This window comes from Erithacus rubecula (assembly GCF_903797595.1).
Source record: "Erithacus rubecula genome assembly, chromosome: 11".
Taxonomy (NCBI): Eukaryota; Metazoa; Chordata; class Aves; order Passeriformes; family Muscicapidae; genus Erithacus; species Erithacus rubecula.
The window spans coordinates 13,971,966-13,990,588 of record NC_136663.1 but is presented as its reverse complement, the minus strand read 5'-3'; the positions used below and the strand labels follow the sequence as shown (position 1 = coordinate 13,990,588).

General features: G+C 37.7%; 1 protein-coding gene across 2 annotated transcripts; it reads left to right on the top strand.

The window, feature by feature from the left end:
• Window positions 1-723: 723 nt before the first annotated feature.
• On the top strand, window positions 724-17,973 carry TRPC1 (transient receptor potential cation channel subfamily C member 1). Of its 2 annotated transcripts, XM_079314699.1 has the most exons (13): window positions 724-1,037; window positions 2,204-2,358; window positions 3,567-3,668; window positions 4,491-4,693; window positions 5,987-6,118; window positions 6,414-6,609; window positions 7,517-7,853; window positions 9,330-9,469; window positions 11,474-11,617; window positions 14,001-14,176; window positions 14,324-14,525; window positions 15,052-15,246; window positions 16,072-17,973. In XM_079314699.1, the coding sequence occupies exons 1-13, from the start codon at window positions 902-904 to the stop codon at window positions 16,297-16,299; spliced, it is 2,346 nt and encodes a 781-aa protein (XP_079170825.1). In that variant the 5' UTR covers window positions 724-901; the 3' UTR covers window positions 16,300-17,973. The 2 variants fall into 2 exon arrangements, with proteins under 2 accessions (XP_079170825.1, XP_079170826.1); XM_079314700.1 differs by lacking the exon at window positions 3,567-3,668 and having other exon boundaries at window positions 737-1,037.
• The last annotated feature ends 650 nt before the right edge of the window (window positions 17,974-18,623 follow it).

Sequence of the window (18,623 nt, the reverse complement as noted above, 5' to 3'; positions counted from 1 at the left end):
TCCTAAGTGTGGCAGAACCTGAGAATCCTGATGGGCAAGCAGTTGGTCTAAGTTTTACATCTTCACTATCTTGCATACAATATAGCAACAGTAAAGGATGCATCCATGCAGTTTCCATTATATGGGATAATGGGACTGGAGGGAATTAAATGCTTGGATTTGAATCCATTTGCTTCTGCCTGTTTACTGGCCTGCATTGTTGGGATTTACTTGGTTTCTAGTCCCATTCCAAGCTGATGATAGTTTCAGACAGAATTCGAGTTCTGGAGACAACTCAGTCCAAGACCTCATTCAGGAGAGGCGAAATGGAGGCTTACTTAGTCTCTAGACTAAAAATAAATGATCTCTTATTAAATTATATAATAGTATTTACCTGTCAGGCACTTGGTGCGTTACTCTATAAAGGCCAACATTTCCTATTTTATAAACTATTGCTGTAAGTGTCCAGAAATACTTCAAAATTGCTTCGAGGAAATTGAAGTGAGTTTTAAGGGAGACCCCTCTGATGCTGTGATGAGCAGGGCCATAGTTACTGTAGCAGCTGGCAGAAGAGTGAAGGGCAAGCGCAACCCTGAGGCCGCTCCGTGTCCCACCGCGCCGTCCCTCCCTGCCCGGCTGCGGGGGGCGGCAGCGCCGCGCTCGGCGCCCCCGGGCCGCGGCCGCAGCGCTCCGCCCGCCCGCCTGCGCTGCCGGGGCCGGGGCCGGAGCCTGCGCACTGCGGCGGGGAGCGGCCGCCGGCCCTGCCCTGCCCTGCCTTGCTGGCCCCGCCCGGCCTTGCCTTGCTGGCCCGGCCCCGCCCGGCCCTGCCCGCCCGCCAGGGGTTACCTGGCCGGGGCCGCTGTCCCGTTCGCCTGCGGTGCCGACGCCGCCCCGCCCGGGTCCGCATGGGCCTGGCGGAGCCATGGCCGCCCTGTACCAGAGCGCGGACCCGTCCGCCTCGGCCTCGCCCAACAAGCTGCTGGCGCTGAAGGATGTGCGGCAGGTGAAGGAGGAGACTACGCTGGACGAGAAGCTTTTCCTGCTGGCCTGCGATAAAGGTACCGGCCCCGCCGCCCGGCCCGGCCCCCTCGAGGTCTCGGCCGCTCGCTGCGGCGGCCCGAGCCGTGGCCGGGTGTCAGCCCCAGGCTGGCCGGCCCTGGCCGGGTGCGGGTCCCGTCGTGAGGCTCCGCGGGGCCGGGCCCGCCGCCTCCCGCTGGCCCCTGAGCGCGGGGCCGGCGCCTCCCGCCCTCGTGAGGGCCTTCGCTTCGTGCCGGGGGAATCCGAGACGGGCTCGCTGTTGAAAGAGCCTGAGTAGAGAGAGCTGCAGTAGAACTGGGGCGTATTGAGACATCCCCAGGATGTGTGACCAGTGTCCTGCGATTTGCACCATTGGTGGCGGATGGGAAAAGATTTGTCTTTCTAAAATATGCTGCTTGCTTTAAGCCTATATTTGGTTACTTTTGAGTCGAAACGTGGCCTTAAATCAGACTGATGTAAAAGGGTCTGAAACGTTGGTCTCCGAGGAGTGCTTTCACTGGTGTGCCGCTGCGTGCTTGGGCAGTGCGGCCGCAGGAGCCGGGCTGGCACACGGAGCTCTGCTGGCCCCGAGCACACGCACAGGGCTGGCTCTGCTGGCATTCGCCAGCGGGCTCAGCAGTTTTGCTCTGGGACTCTCGGTGGTGGGATGCCTTTCATCTGCACAGCCGGTGCAGTCTGTCCTGAACATCAGAGGAAGCCATGGCTTTCTCTCTGTAACTATTAACTGAGGTTCAGAGAGCTAAAAGGCTGCGTAACATAAAAACTAACAAAACCCAGTTGTCTCTATAACAGCTGGTTCAGTACTCTTGTTATGTATTTTACTGTATTCTAAAATCGCTTCTGTAAATATTCTACACTGACAATTGTCTTCTGTGCTGCAAAGTAATTTGTTACCCTAGAGACGGTTTTGAAAAGCACCCCATGCTTTTGTGTGTGTTTGTTTTTAGGACTGGAACTAAAGGGATGGATTAAAGTACATGTCTAGTGCTTTCCTGAAGACAAATCTGAAATATGTTTAGTTTTTTCCCTGATGAGAGAGTGCTTATCTACCTTGACTTCTTACTTGTCTGAGTTACTGTTGTCAGCTATGGAATAGTGTCTTGTTTGTTGGTAGCTGGTACTTAAAATGATCACATGCTTTTATTGCTTTATTATATGAAGTGATATTTCTGCCTTACTTCTGCAGGTGACTATTACATGGTTAAGAAACTCTTAGAGGAGAACAGCTCCGGTGAAATGAACATAAATTGTGTGGATGTGCTTGGACGAAATGCTGTCACCATAACTATTGAAAATGAAAACTTGGACATACTACAGCTGCTTTTGGATTATGGTTGCCAGGTATCCAGCACATGTTACTAGAAATGTTTGGTGTAGTCATACATCTTCTTTGTTAATCTGTCAGAATTTAGACATAAATGCAGTCTGCCTTTTAGGCAGTTCAATTCTTTTTCCAGTAAATTGGAAAAAGTAATTGTGAAACTGGTTTCTTCTCACAAGTTGACTTTTCTAGTGGGATTTTATTGGCATGGCAAATATATGAGTAACATGTTCTATGATATTAACAAGTTTGAGTTTTATTTTAAATGTTACTCCTGCTGCTGATATAATGCATACATTATCCTCAAGAAAAATGTACATGGTGTGAGTGCCTTATATTAAAAGTGAAAAGTGCAAAAATCCCTTTGGCTGTAGAGTATATTAACTTTTTAAATGGTAACACAGAAAAATTCACAATATATTGGATGATTTTAAGTTAAGGCAAGCATGCATTTCTGCAGTACTTTCTTATAAAACTTGATCCATGCTTAACACTTCCTTAAATGTGTGCAGCATCTCTGCTACTGGTGGGAGAGGTGAAACTATGTGTTGGATTGCATAGGTAAGACAGGGAAAAGTAGCATCTTTTGTTGCATTGATATTGGACATGAATAAAACTACAAGCTTTTCCATACCACAAGCTTTGCCATGTGAATTAGTAGCAGTAACAAAAGCTGTGTGTTTTATTTTTTCAGTGAAAATCTAAATTTTTGGAAATTAATCAAGAAGAATAATATAATCTGTAGGAAAAATAAAAGGCTACTTATCTCAGCATAATAGAAGGTGCAGAAGTAATTGGTTACTAGTCAAGAAGCTTATTTTCCTAGCCATACCCCAGAATTACAAATGCAGGGCTGAAGTATCCCATGTGCCTGAGCTGTGTTACACTAACACTTGCTTTTAATCTGACTAATAACATGGTAAACTGGGTCTTTAAACTAGATTTTTGTAAGTCTCCTGCATCATCTTTGCTGGAAAATAATTTATTCAATTGATTCCTCTGCTTTTGGTGCAGTGATGCAAGTTGTCACTAATGCTCTTTGGACTCCTGCAGTGGCAACCTGAATTTGTATCCTGATCATAAGCCTGGTGATAATACAGAACGTAATTTTACTACTTTAAAATTAAATTTTAAAAAAATATATTAAAAAATGCAGTTTGGCTTGAGTTTCTCTTTGTGCTGTTTAAGTTACTGCTGTTTTCATATATAATTGGTTTTCTTTACTTAGTCCTCAGATGCACTTTTGGTGGCTATTGACTCAGAAGTGGTGGGAGCTGTTGACATTCTACTTAATCACCGACCAAAACGATCCTCCAGACCAACCATTGTGGTTAAGTGTTGTTACTCCTTGATTTTTGGTTGGGGCTGTGAAGGTTATTGCTTTTTTGGGGTATCTGTAGAATTTAAAACAATGTTCTTAAATTCTGCATCTGTAAGGTGATAGAATCTGGACACCACGGTTTATTTTTCTAACCTGTTTTGTCTTGAACGATGGAATACGTTATTTTGTTTTATCACCTTGAAATCCAGTGGCTTTGTACCTACCAAAAACATGCCTAGTTCAGAAAAGAAAAAACCTAGTGGTTATAAATCTTTTCTAGTAGTCTGTTTCCAAGGTAGTTAGCAGCCTTGACTTATAAATTGTTTATTTATGTATTGAAGCTCCACAGATTTCAGAGCAAATTTGAAAATATCAGACCTTCATCTTGAAATTAAGCAGTTGAAGCTTACCTTGTCAATGCTAAATAGCAAAGAACTTTTAAAAGCACAAAGTGGAGGTGGAGATGGAGTAGGAATAAGGTGTTATGGAACAGAGTATAGCATATTCAGGATAATTTTTCTCCACTTCAATAGTAAATACAATTATTTTTCACAAACTAGAGCTAGATAAAAATTTCTAATATCCTGTGTGTATTGGAAAAATAGGCAGCATTTCCATGTAAATTAACCAGAAAAGTATCTGGGTCTGTTATTCTTTTTAGTATCTATCTGACAGGTGTTCAAATGCTGTTTTGTATTTTTCTTTCTGTTCATGTATGAAACATTGGAAAGTATTTTGAAGGAGAAGTTCTTGGCTGAACAGTCAAAAACCTCTTTACACGTAGTAGAAGTGTAGATAATAAATTTATATACTTCCTACATTTTATTCCAGAAATTAATGGAACGCATTCAGAACCCAGAGTACTCAACAACCATGGATGTGGCACCAGTAATTTTAGCTGCTCATCGTAACAACTATGAAATTCTCACCATGCTGTTGAAGCAAGACATATCATTACCCAAACCTCATGCTGTGGGCTGTGAGTGCACACTGTGCACTGCCAAGAACAAAAAAGATAGTCTGCGACATTCCAGGTAGGACTTAGCAATCATAAGCCATAATAATAATAAAAAAAATTAATTCTCTGGTATTGCCTGGGTCATATTCGGTTTCGTTTTTGTTTTTAAGGTGAAGTTTTTGAGTGGATTCCTTTAATATATTGTAGCTCTTATTGTGAGAGATGGTAATTCTTGGGAATGGGTTGTGCCTGAAAAGGCTGGTGGGAGGGAGTGGCTTTTTTCCATTTTATTTTTATACTTTTAGTCACTGTGCATAGTCACTATGTGCCTTTCTTTTCTATCAGGTGTGTCTCAAACATTCTAGCTACCTTTGGCTTGGAGCCATAGGAACTATGCAAATAAAATTTTTCTCAAGTTAATTAATATTTGGGAGTTTCTGAGCCAAAATGAGGAAGTGGATAATCTTGAATCCTGTTTCTAAAAGTGATTATGTGACATGGATTGATAAATGCAAACTAAAGACATTTTTCTCTTTTTTTCTTTTTTTTCTCTTTTTTCTTTTTTTCTCTTTTTTTTCTTTTTTTTCTTTTTTTTTTCTTTTTTTTTTTTTTTTCTCTTTTTTTTCTTTTTTTTTTCTTTTTTTTTCTTTTTTTTTTCTTTTTTTTTCTTTTTTTTTCTTTTTTTTTTCTTTTTTTTCTTTTTTTTCTTTTTTTTTCTTTTGTTTCTTCTTTAGTATTTTTGGAAGTAGAAAGCTTTTTAATAAAGATTCAAATGAGGAGAGGGATGTAACAATCTGGTAAATATTTTGTGTACAAATAACTTGAGAACATGTTTGAGGGTTGAAAAAAATTTAATATGAGAGAATATGGATGAAAAATCACAGAGTTCAAAGATCATAAGTGTACTGCAGTTATAATACACGGTAAATACTAAAAAATAAGAGAAGTGAAAGGATTTAAGTTTTTGCTGTTGAGCTACCACAGGCCACATTCTGGTATCCATCGTGTTCCCTATGTCATTAACTTCAGTATGAGAAAAGATGACAGGGTATCCAAAGCAGATAAGCAGTAGAAGTATTTGAGATAGCAGCTCTTAATTTAATCTAGAACTTCAGCTGATGCACTGATAACAGTGGAAGTAGTGAGGAAAAGCAGAGGGAACCAGTTCGGCTGATTTTGGATACTTAGGGGTTCTAAATATATTGGGTACCTTCTAGGACATACTGGAAGTGTAGCAGTCTGATTTTAACAACCCAAATTGTTTTGTCTTTCAGCTGACTGTTTTAGGCAAACCTTTGGAACAGGTTCTGGTTTGAAGCTGATAATGAAATAAAGCATCTTCATTTTGTTTGCTGTTTTTTTGTCACAGATTTCGTCTTGACATTTATCGGTGTTTGGCCAGTCCTGCCTTAATAATGTTGACAGAGGAGGATCCAATCCTAAGAGCTTTTGAACTTAGTGCAGACTTGAAAGAATTAAGCCTTGTTGAGGTTGAGTTCAGGTAGGAATTGAAAACACAAAACAGTTTCAATATTTTTATGAAATTACAGGTGTAGAAATATGTATGCGTTAGAAAAAGTTTATTCTTAATTTTTGAAATGAGATTGTCATATTACATGGTGAAAACTGCTCAGAGCTGTCTTAAGAATGCTTGGACCTTGACATGGGACTTCTGAAGTGATTTCTTTTAATTTGTCTTAGCATAATATACAATCCCAGCCAAATGTGGCTAGTTCAGGATTTAATGGAAAATACAGGACCAGTGTAATAGTACATACTGCTTCTGTGTGTTTCAGAAATGATTATGAGGAGCTCGCTCAACAGTGCAAAACCTTTGCTAAAGATTTACTTGCACAAGCACGGAATTCCCGGGAGCTGGAAGTGATTCTGAATCACACCTCCAGTGATGAACATGTAGACAAGCGAGGATTGTTGGAAGAGAGGATGAACTTAAGCCGCTTAAAACTTGCAATCAAATATAATCAAAAAGAGGTTTGTCTGTGCAGTAACTTGATAGACTTTCTGCATTGTAGTTTGCTAGTAATTAATTACTTTATTGTTCTGCCTCTGGACACAGAAGTGGAAATAAATTTACAGGAGTTATAGAAGAGATGGTAATACACAGGTATCAATCAGTATGTCAGACAGGGATGCTGCGAGATACTGAGTGATTCTTTAGTGTTTACTATGGGGGTGAATGTAGTATTTTCTGTATTGGAGTATAGGCTACTGCTTTTTTATGAACAGCCCTGGTAGTGGTAATTATTTATTCAGTTCCTCATTAAGTCCTTGCCTACAGAGGCATGGATCCTTAGGTGTCAAACATGATTTATCATCTTCTCACTGGTTATTAACTGTTCAGCTTTGTCTCAGGCCTTGCCTGTGCTGTTCAGTAATTAGGTTGGACCTGTGCTGGTGTAACTGAATAGCCCCTCTGTTCCAATATAGCAACACTTTTTATGCCATCAATATGAAACTTTCTCCATGCAGTAAGTTATTGTCATTTTTGTCCCTTCATAAATTATAACTTGTTTTCTGTGCTGGAAGGCAAATGGGTATTTGTGGGATTCTAGTACAAGGACCAATGACAGAGTGGAAGTTTCTTTTTCATGCAAAATCCGTTTTCAGTTAGCATTTGTAAAAGGAATTATATAATTCTCTCAGTTCTACATGTCTAAATGTTACACATTTCTGGCCTGCATTCATCAAGCACACTGAAGGATTTCAGTGTTCCTCTGGGTTTGAGCATAGCTTGCTTTTACTACAGGCTTGGAAAATAGCAACTTTTTTTTGTAGTATACACATAGTTAGAAAATTAATTTTATAATGCAAGTGAGTAATGTGTGTTAAGAAACCTTAGAGTGATTCCTTGTTTGTTTCTCCCCTTCCTTTCCCCCAGTTTGTTGCCCAGTCTAACTGCCAGCAGTTTCTGAACACGGTGTGGTTTGGGCAGATGGCCGGCTATCGGCGCAAGCACACCTGCAAGAAGATCCTGACTGTTCTGATGGTTGGCATTTTCTGGCCAGTTCTGTCCCTGTGTTACTTGTTAGCTCCTAAATCTCGAGTAGGTCGAATAATTCACACTCCGTTTATGAAGTTTATTATTCATGGAGCTTCATATTTCACATTTCTGTTATTACTTAATTTGTACTCCCTTGTCTACAATGAGAATAAGAAGAACACAATGGGACCAGCCCTTGAGAGAATAGACTATCTTCTGATAATATGGCTTATTGGTAGGTATGATTTGAGTGGATTTGATGACAATTCCTAAATATATATAAAAATTGCCAGTTTAGTGGTACATCAGTGATAACTAATAACTCAGTCTTTCATGACCAGTTCTGTAATGCTTGATTGGAAAAGTAGTTAATAGCAAAATTTGGACTTGCTGCACAGTTGGTATGTGGCTTAAAGATAAAAGTGTATGTTGTGTATGTTTATGTATGCATGTTCCATCTTTTAGTCTAAGAGATTGGAGGTGTGCATTTACCTCATGCTTGTTTCAAAATACAAGAACAGGTATTATTTTCCCATGTTATGGTTTTCTATGTCTGTATGTCACTGTCACCAATTATCATAACTGTACCAGAAAGGCTGCATGTCACTTCTGGTCGATGCAGCAGAGGGAGCACAGGTATAATTTTTGTTGAGCTCTCAAGAACTTTTGGTTGAAAGTTCATAACTTTTACCTTGGTTTTGGTTGTCTGGCATGCTATTGTTTGTACATTCAAATTTGCCTTTCTTAATGCAAGATAATTAGATAAGTATAATTTTTTTCACTGGACTTGTCAAAAGCAGTGATATGGTAAGAAACAACACAGTTTTTATCTAAGTAGTTCTGAGGGTGATTTATTTGATATTTTAATTAGTAGGGTTTTTTTGTGTAATGGTAATTCCTTTCACAATTGAAGTGTATTAAAACTGTTGAGCAGTTCTTGCAGATGTAGGAAATAAGTAGTATCCCCCACACAAACACAGGCAGGTCTTAAAAGAAACTTGAGAACTTCAAATTTTGAGTACAAGTCAGAGTCCTCCTTTGCTTTGAAATTAAATATTATAATTTTATAAATTCTTCTATTCCATCAAGTCTGCTGAAGACAAAGTGTGTCGTTAGGCAGTTTTGGTAATTTTAATTAAAGGCTATAAAAATATATTTTTTTCTGCATGTAATATTCTAATGTGGATTTCAAGTAAGATTTAAAAATTATATCTAAGCAACATATTCATTAAAATGGGGCTATGTTTCACATAATTGAATCTCAAGTTTTTAAATCATAATTGCATTTATAACTTAAATGCTTATTTTGTATTGACATTATACTTATTCAAAATATTCTAAGTTGATAAAGAACGTATTTAGAAAATACTCTGCAAAATCAAATTGAATGAAAAGAATCAAGTAACAAGGATTCATTTACATTATTGTATTCCACAGTCCCATTAAAATACTCCCTAAAAATCATTGTCAAAATGGCCACAGCAGAATTTCTAACACCTCAGGTTAGTAGCTTTCAAAATCATGAATACAAATGTCTTTCATGGAAAAATAAAGCAACAGAACCCCAGTTCTTGTGTGTGCAAGTATCATCTTCTCCATTTGCTTTTACTGATTATGTAACAAATTCAGTGTAAAATACATAGTGATCATATAAGCAATACCTGTTCAGCACAATGGCTTCAATTTCCTGGGTTTTATTTTTTTCCTGCAGGAATGGTGTGGTCAGATGTTAAGAGGCTCTGGTATGATGGTCTAGAAGATTTTTTAGAAGAATCCCGCAATCAGCTCAGTTTTGTCATGAATTCCCTCTATTTGGCAACTTTTGCCCTCAAAGTTGTTGCCCACAACAAGGTAAGCACCAATTTCATAGATCCAAAGCTCCTCTGGGGCTGACTGAGCAAGCATGATTTTAGTGCATTGCTGCAAAATACCTGGAGAAGTATTACACGTGATGTGTTAGAAGTAGGCTGTTGTGTTTAAGTTTACAACATTGGTAATGTTGCCTATGATGTGGTGCAGTGTAGGCTTTGGGCTTAAAAGTCTGCTTGGTATGGGCCATGGAGTTGTCAAGACCTTGGGTATTGTTGCACCTTGGTGTTCAAAGCACAGGTGATCAGGCAGATGGGAATTAGAAAACACATCAGGACATGTCCAAGTACTTGGAAACCCCAAACAGAGCTACTGTCTTCCTTCTAAGGACTGGCTGGTATTCCAAATGGCTTGATTTTTCTTTAGGGAGCTGCATCTCATCAGGTTGGCATTTGAGCTTGCATGATTCCATTCAGTACTATGCAGAAAGCTAATAGTATTCTCTGTGTTTGGATTGTCTAGTGCATTTTTGTTACAGAAAGTTTTATTTAGCTTTTGATTACATATACTCAAATGTCGTAAGTGGTGGGTTTTTAATTGGGTTTTGTTTGATTGGGGGTTTTTTTGCTTGGGGTTTTCTTTGATAGTAAGGATAAAAGGCCTGAGACCATAGAGGAGCTTTGTCTTGTCTCTATGAAAAGCCATCTGGATTTGATTGAAAATAAGAGTTTTGAAAATGATCATTGCCATTCTGTTGCATGTGTTGTTAACCACACAGCACATGGCAAACTGCCAGACCAATTGAATGTGAATATTACAGCAAAATCCAAGCCAGTGCAGTAGCACTATTGTGTCTTGAAAACTGCAAGTTGACAGCTGTCTGGCAGTTGGGAGGGGAATAAACTGGTTCAGTTCTTCCCAACTTGGTGTTTGGCTCATTTCCCTATGCTAGCATTGATTCAGAGGCTGGTAATCATTTGGAAAGGAAGGCTTCATTTCTTGGAAAAAAACTAGAGGGAGAATGCCACATTGGGCTGCTTTCCCAGCCATTTGCTTTGCAACCAGCAAGTCTCTAGTACTAGTTCCTTTGCTAAGACCCATTGTTGGCAATTTAAATTGTAACCTTTTTGAAGATGCAGGGCACAACAGGCATATAACGGGATAGGGTTTGCCTCTTTTATATGGCCAAATTTATAGCTTATAAATCATATAGAAAACCAAATAAAAGTGTTCAGGTTCCATTGTAGGCCCCAAAGCTGTAAGAAATAAAGGAAGAATTTCTGTAGCAGAAAGATTTGTACATGTGCATTTGCAGTGTGTAACAATACTTACCCCTATTTCTTGCCATATTTGTGAAGCAGACTTTTGGGTGTTATTATAAAGCAGCTGGGAGTGCCTTGATTTTTGAATGTCCATTTTGAGACAGCAGAAGCTGGTATATATAAGTGCTGAATGTTTACAGCCAAACCAAAAGTTAGCAATCTGTGGACATTCCCTGAATAAGTTGAATAGTAGTACTTAGAGGATAATATGTCAAGCAACAGTTTAATTGTGACTCCCATTCTCTGTAGGCATTCCTAAAATCTGTTGAAGGAACCCCAAGTCATAAGTCTTTCCAAAATTGGTTAAGATCAGCTGTCACCACATTGCAATTGCACGTGTATGTTGGTTTTCTTTGTAGCATCTCAGTGTTATTTTTGACTAAGGCCTATTACACAAGGCAATGCACATGTTTATAAAGTGCCCAAGTCCTTCTTTCAACAGACCATGCAAAACAGAGTAGAAGTGAAACCAGAGCAGAGGAATAAATGTTTTGAACAAGTGAGTGGCAGTTAGGGGTTGAATTTAAATTGTCTGATTTCTGTCTGTCTTTGGAATGGCTTTTAAAACACCTTTGTCTGAAGGAGGTAGGACACCTATGAGTGATATAGATTAATTTCTTTTATGCTCTTGCCGGATTTGGAAGTAGAAGTAGGGAGAGGTGTATGGGTATATTTCTGTATTTATAATGTTAGTGGTTTCAACTTGTCCTTTTTTATGTTGCAGTTTCATGATTATGCTGAAAGGAAGGACTGGGATGCATTCCATCCTACCCTAGTGGCCGAAGGTCTTTTTGCCTTTGCCAATGTTCTTAGTTACCTGCGTCTCTTCTTCATGTACACCACCAGCTCCATTCTGGGGCCACTCCAGGTGAATATCATTACTGTTTGAAAACATATTAAACCTAATTTGCTATCTTATTGGAAAAATGAAAAAACGTTAAAGAAAGTGGAAAGTAAAAAGAAGTGATACTGCATTGAATTTTAATTTTTTTAATTAATCTCTTGTGTAAAATATACTGATTCATATGAGAAATGGTAAGAAAAAGGCTGGAAGACCTTGTGTAGTTCAGTTAATGTATTTTTCCGTGATAGCTGTACCTATACTGTCTTTTTGTTTTCATCTATTTTAAGCTTAACGTACCGCCTGTGTTTTCACAGTTTGGGAAGTATAAGGACCTGGTTCTTCCTGTAAAGTTTTATGCAAATAAATGCCTTAGCTTCTTATCTCTAAAGAGATAGATGAATAACTGTAGCAAAGAAGAACAATCAAAAGCCTTTCTGTTTATGTCTGTGATATCATTAAAGCTGCACTTTGAGTTGTGCAAATTGCTTTTGTTTGAAAAATATAAATCTCTCAAGAGTATTGAAATACTCATGTATTTATTGGCAGTTATAAGGAGGGAGAACAGGTTTCTTCTTACTTGATATTTGTTGGAGCCTTCCAGTAATGATGTCAGTAACACCTCCCACATTTTAATTATCTAATTTTCTGTTATACATTTTAAATGGATATGTACTTGCACACTTTAAAAAAAAAAACCTGAAGTCTTGATGTTGCATTAAGCATTAGGGTTGTACAAATTGATTGAACACTGAAGACTCTCCACATTTTAAAGAGATTCACTGTTTCATGTGTATATTTATTTATGTACTAGATCTTTCACAAGTTTTTTATTAGGAGGCTGTGTTATGAAATTTTCCAAGTAAATAAAAACAGTCAACAGTCACTCCATTCAGAGGCACACAGGAGCTTACATTATTACTGCTGGCCAGTGGGGCTGGTGCAACAACTCTTACAGTATTTTCTGAAAGTAGGTCACAAAGTTCAGATGGTGGTAATCAAATATGGCATGGAAACCCAACAGTGGGGGTGGGGGAAGGCAGCTACTGTGTTCTCTTGGCTCTTAGAGTTATTTTTAAGCCTTCAGTTACTTGACTCATTGGCTAATAAAACCTGTTGTAATCCAGATTTGTAGATTGACTGTGTGTGGTGGATTTTATTATTAACAGAAGGTAAAACAGTACTTCACTACACGAGATAATTAGATTTTGAGTGCTTAGAAATTGTACATACTTAGAGAGGGAAACCATGAACCTATGAAGAAAGCAACTGGTATTTGAGATGGGTTATTGCACTCTCTTCCAAACAAAATAGTTTTGGGCAGTTTGCACTTTTGTGCATTCCTGCTTCATCTACTGTCTCTTGGCTGGAACCATGTGTTAAAGGGACAGTGTTTTGCACTGGGATTTGGGTTGGGCTTTTTCATTTAAGGATTGAATGTGATGAAACAGTTTAATGGGGAGTACAATTATCCTGTAACCAAAAGTGCACTGAACTGGTGCAGAGCTCTGCTCACAGCTGCAGAATCTCCATGACCATTACAAACTGTACAGACTCTGAATGTGCTGTGCAGCAGGAGGCACTTGGTGAGTTTCCAGCAGCAAAGGAGGGAGCAGAAATTCATCTCCCAGTAAAGCTGTACTTGCTAAACCTGGCAATTGTGTTACAGTTCTGGACTACGGTTTGGTACAGATTTTGATTCAGGTAGGACTGGGATTTCCACACACTGATTTATATAGATTAAAGTCACCCAATCCCACATTACATACATTTGCATTCTTTATAATGGTACATTGTTCTGAAGAAGTTTGTAGGAAGACTAATTAAATTATACAAGCAGTTTATGCTGTGTCTATAAAAATTTGTGCTTATGTCAAAAGCAAATCAAGGTCTTTCCTATGTGTGCCTTCACGTGTGTTTATTTAAAACCATACATAAAATCTACAGTAAACTAATTTTGTATTCTGCAACTGGGCTTTTGTATATTACTTTTTTTTTAATTATTCCAAATGTTTTGATGAATTCAGTGTTCTTCTAAGTGTTTTCTTAACTTTCTACGATGGCATTTATGTTCAAGTATATTTTATTTACTGCTTCTGTCTGTTGACCTGTCAGTTCTTTATTACTATTGGTATTGCAAATGAACAACAAGGCATACATACTTTTGCTTATGGTTATTTGGAGCATACTAATTTTCTAGGTTAAAATTACTTGCATATTCTTTTTAATACCAAGAATTTTTCTCTGAAAAACAGTACAAGGTCATGTCCTGATCTTAAGGTCTGTTTAGAATATAAAATTTTAACTTCAATATTTAAAATGTAAATAGATTTTTTGTTAATCAAAGGAGACAATACAAAGAAAAATAACTACATGTTTTACTAAAATTGGAAATAAATCTATTTCACAGATTTCAATGGGGCAGATGCTACAAGATTTTGGAAAATTTCTGGGCATGTTTCTTCTTGTCTTGTTCTCATTCACAATTGGATTGACCCAACTTTATGATAAAGGATTTACTGTAAATGAAGAAAAGGACTGTGCGGGCATTTTCTGTGAACAACAGAGCAATGACACGTTCCATTCGTGAGTCTGAGATCTATAAAATAACTGTATTGTTTTAGCCTTTAATCCCTAGTAATTAAACAGAACTCAATTTTTTCACTGATTTTGAAACACTAAACACTTGTGGTGTTAGGTTGACCTAACTAGATTTTTCCCTTGTTTCTGTAGGTTTATTGGGACATGTTTTGCTCTGTTCTGGTACATATTTTCCCTGGCACATGTTGCAATCTTTGTGACACGTTTTAGCTACGGTGAAGAATTGCAGTCTTTTGTGGGTGCTGTTATTGTTGGGACCTACAACGTGGTGGTTGTGATAGTACTAACTAAACTCCTCGTGGCAATGCTTCACAAAAGTTTCCAGCTGATAGCAGTAAGTGGTGTCTGATTAATTACCAATTACCTGTATCTTTGGGTTTTACACACATTTCTTCCTATGATGTGTAAACTCATGATCTATAGACCTCATGAATGAGCACCATCTGTGAGCTCATATTTTTCCTTCAAATTATAACTTTTTTATTTACTTTGATAAAAAAATTATAATTTCCATGTTGAATATGTGCAGGGCTTTTGGGCATTTATACCTTTCTTGATACAATGGCTGTTCAAATGCTGGTTTTGATATGTGTGGTGCTCCACCATTTGATCTGAGGTTATCTCTTCTGAATTTTATACTAGAATATATAGGGAATTGAAGAAAGATGTTCTTGTTTTAAGTAATTAATACTAGAATATTCAAGCAAACCTATTAAAATATACTGTAATCAATCTACCAAAAAAGCTATATAACCAAGATTAAATAATGATCAGTTTTTCAGGTATGAGAAATTTAAACTTACAAAATCACCTATTAATATTTCTGCTTCTTTACTCTGTTAATGTTTCTGATATTTTAGAATCATGAAGATAAGGAGTGGAAGTTTGCTCGTGCCAAGCTTTGGCTTAGCTACTTCGATGATAAATGCACACTCCCTCCACCTTTTAATGTTATACCCTCTCCCAAGACTATTTGTTACCTTTTCAACAGTCTCAGTAAATGGATCTGCTCTCATACATCAAGTGGCAGAGTGAAACGTCAGAACAGCCTCAAGGTGAGGAATGGTTGGGCAAGTTTTGGGCTCTGCAGCTGGAAAGGTGCTGCTTGCTGAAATGAAAACACAAATTGCTGCATGAAGCTGTCTGTCAGAAGGTGAATGCTGCTAAGATAAATAGGAACTACAGAATAATGTGTGTTGCATCCAAGATAAATAAGTGTTACTTATTTCTACTTAAGTAAGGTTTTATTAACTTTCTGGTCTGGGAATTGCAACTCACTTCCCTCCAACCCCCAATTCCACCAGAAACAGTCTGAAAAGAAAATGTTTTGATTGAATGAAAACACATAGAAACCTCAAGGAAGTATGTGCTAATCTCAAAAATGGTGAGGTTAGAATATTCTTTGTAGGAAGTAATTGGTTTTAAACATATTACAGAAGTGTCAGAATAAATAACCAAAAAAGATCACTGAAGCCTCTCATTGTTAGGGATTTTTTGTTTGTTTATTTTATAAACATTTTTTGTACCCTGCAATTTTACATACTAATTTTGCATCTTCTTGCTGACAAAAATAACATTAAATAAACAAATTTAAGCACTTTATGGAATTTACACTGGGAGACATTCATGGTTATGGAACTCTTGATTGCTCACAGAACAATTACCAAGCCAGGTAGATAAAAATTTCCAGTTTTGCTGGTACAGCAGAGTATAATTTAATTTGGATTTTGTGTACAACTTATACACATTATATATTTGTGTACATCAAGATGTATTTAAAAATAGCTTTGTTATTTTGTTCACCTTTCTTCTCTGTAGAATTGCATACAGGCTTTAGGGCCCAAAAATCACTTCCATACATATGTTATGTTTGTTTGAAGGAATGGAGAAATCTGAAGCAGAAGAGAGATGAGAATTATCAAAAGGTGATGTGTTGCTTAGTCCACCGTTACTTGACTTCCATGAGACAGAAGATGCAAAGTACAGATCAGGCCACTGTGGAAAACCTCAATGAACTGCGGCAGGATTTGTCAAAATTCCGGAATGAAATGAGAGACCTGCTTGGCTTTCGAACTTCTAAATACGCTATGTTTTATCCAAGAAACTAAGGCCTAACTTTTAAACAAAAGGTGCGTGCTTTTAGATACCCATAGGTGAAAGTGTTGACCTCATTCTGTTGCCAGATCATATAGACAAGAAGATTATTGCACAAAAATACATTTGAAAATGCGTTTGCATGAATTTCAGCTCGATGCCCAAGTGGTAAAATGAATGCAAAAACATACACTAATTTTCTTAACCTCTTAACTTGGTGTGTATATAAAATTTGTATATAGGAGTTTTTAAAATGTTCCTCAGACTGTCTATGGCTGTCAGATGTTAGAGCTCCATAACTAGCACAATGTGTTTCTTTCTTCTATTTTTGCTGTTTGGTCTCTTTTGATACTTTTCAAGTTGTGGAAGAAGATAGGCTTTTTAAAATGAAAATCCAGCTTGTTTATTTTTAATAGAAAAGTCAGAGAAAGAAAAATAGAAAATTTCCAGCACAGTTGGAAATTATGTATGTTAGGTTACAGTGCATGTGAACACTGTATGGCAGAAAGAGGCAGTTCTAGTTTTGTACATTAACACTGACGGTAAATTAACATTTATAGGATATAGCAAATCAGATAATCAAGACTCTTTACTTTTGTGGGAACACCGACGTTTTGAACACAAAATAGACCAACCATTTCCTGAATGTTTATGGTTATGTGTAAGACAATCAAACCCTGCTTAGATTTTTCAGCAGTGCCTCAATAGTACATTTTAATATACGTGAGGATTGGAAACCGAATTGAAAAATTAATCTGTGAACATTTAATGTTTAGTATCTTGAAATTTTAAAATCTAGATAAATTATTTGGATTATTAAAACCTGAGTTTTCATGAAAATGAGGTGGTGCACGAGTGCTATTGTTTGCAGTGCTGAACAATACATGTGAACCATTCACTCTTTCTGTGAGGTCATTGAGTCTTGTCATTGCAAAGATGTACTTTAGAAAGGTCTGCTTGACACAGGGGTTACATATCCTACTTTTAAATTTGGTTTTCATTTTTTCCTGTTTTTAACCAGAATTGTTGCCAAGCTAGACTTCTTTTTAATGTCCAGTATACTGTGTTTTGAGAAAATAGTTTATCTGACTTTGATTACAATGGACAGTAAGGGCTTTGTGGATTTTCTGTGCTAGAGGGTCCTATATGGCTTTATATGCTTATATATAATTGAAGCTGACAAACTGTAACTGAAAAATGTGAGATTCCTGTATTTTTAATTACAAAGTAAGTATATTTATGACAGCTGAAGGATTGATTGACAGTTTGACTGTTATGATGGTGCTCTTCTGAAATGGTTGTGTGTCCAGAAGGCACAGGTAGCCATTGTGGTCTTTGACTACAGTTGATTTTGGGATATTGACAGAGTGGGGGCTTACATGAATGTTTACTTTTTTGAAGGAATTCTTATAAAACTCTTTCTTGTAAAGGTAATATATTTTCCGTACTATGAAATTATGTATTTCTGAACTAGGTTTTAATACTCTGCTTCCAAAAGTGTTAGAGTATAGAGGGATTCTGATATGTGTTGGCTTTTCATGGGAATAGGAAGTTAACCTACTGGTTAAAAAAAATGAGTTTTGTATTTGGATTGAGATCTCATGTTTGCATAATGCACCGACATATAAACTGTGCTGTATATGTTATGTATATTCAAGAAAGGAAGCAAATAAAAGCTCTTGGAAAAATATGGTTGTATTTATATTTGCCATATTGCAAACACATTATATCAGTTATCTGAACTGTTATCAGCAGATCAGTTATACTGCAAGTATTTTCTTTGTCATGTTGAGGTAATAGGTTTAAGGGAGGTAGCTGATGTTAATGTGTTCCTGCCTTTTTCCTTCTGGACCCAGACTGTTTATTGAAATGGCTTCATGCAGTGCCATGAAGTGATGCTGGTTCCCAGCTGGGTTGGATCCCAGGTGCACCATCAGCTGTTTGGCACTGGGATGGTTAGTTCTGGGAACCTGGGGTGTTGATATTATTTTCCTACATTGAGCAGGGTCCATCAGAGCTAGCTTGGTCAGTGTCCTCTGGCACTGCATTCTATACAGTGTAGATGGCCTTAGGAAGAACTGTTGCACTTCAAGGCTCTCAGGGGTTTTGGATTGGGAGTTCCAGAGTTTTTACTTGTCACTGAAATACAAACCTGCAGAATGAGAGAAAGTTTCTCTGCCATGCCTCAGTTCTATGACACAATACATCTGTTTGATTTGAAAGCTGCTGTGCTCTTCTGATCTACATGGCTACTAATCAGTACTAAGTGCTTTGTACTCAATTTGTCTCATCATTTAGATTTTTCTACTTCATGTGTGTTAAATATGCTATTGCTTTC

What these genes read in the sequence shown, in the direction of transcription:
- TRPC1 (XM_079314699.1), top strand. Translation starts at nt 902, where the DNA reads ATGGCCGCCCTGTACCAGAGCGCGGACCCGTCCGCCTCGGCCTCGCCC. An exon ending in TCTGATAATATGGCTTATTG is followed by an intron (nt 7,854 to 9,329) that starts GTAGGTATGATT and finishes TTTTTCCTGCAG; the next exon opens with GAATGGTGTGGTCAGATGTT. An exon ending in AGCAATGACACGTTCCATTC is followed by an intron (nt 14,177 to 14,323) that starts GTGAGTCTGAGA and finishes TTGTTTCTGTAG; the next exon opens with GTTTATTGGGACATGTTTTG.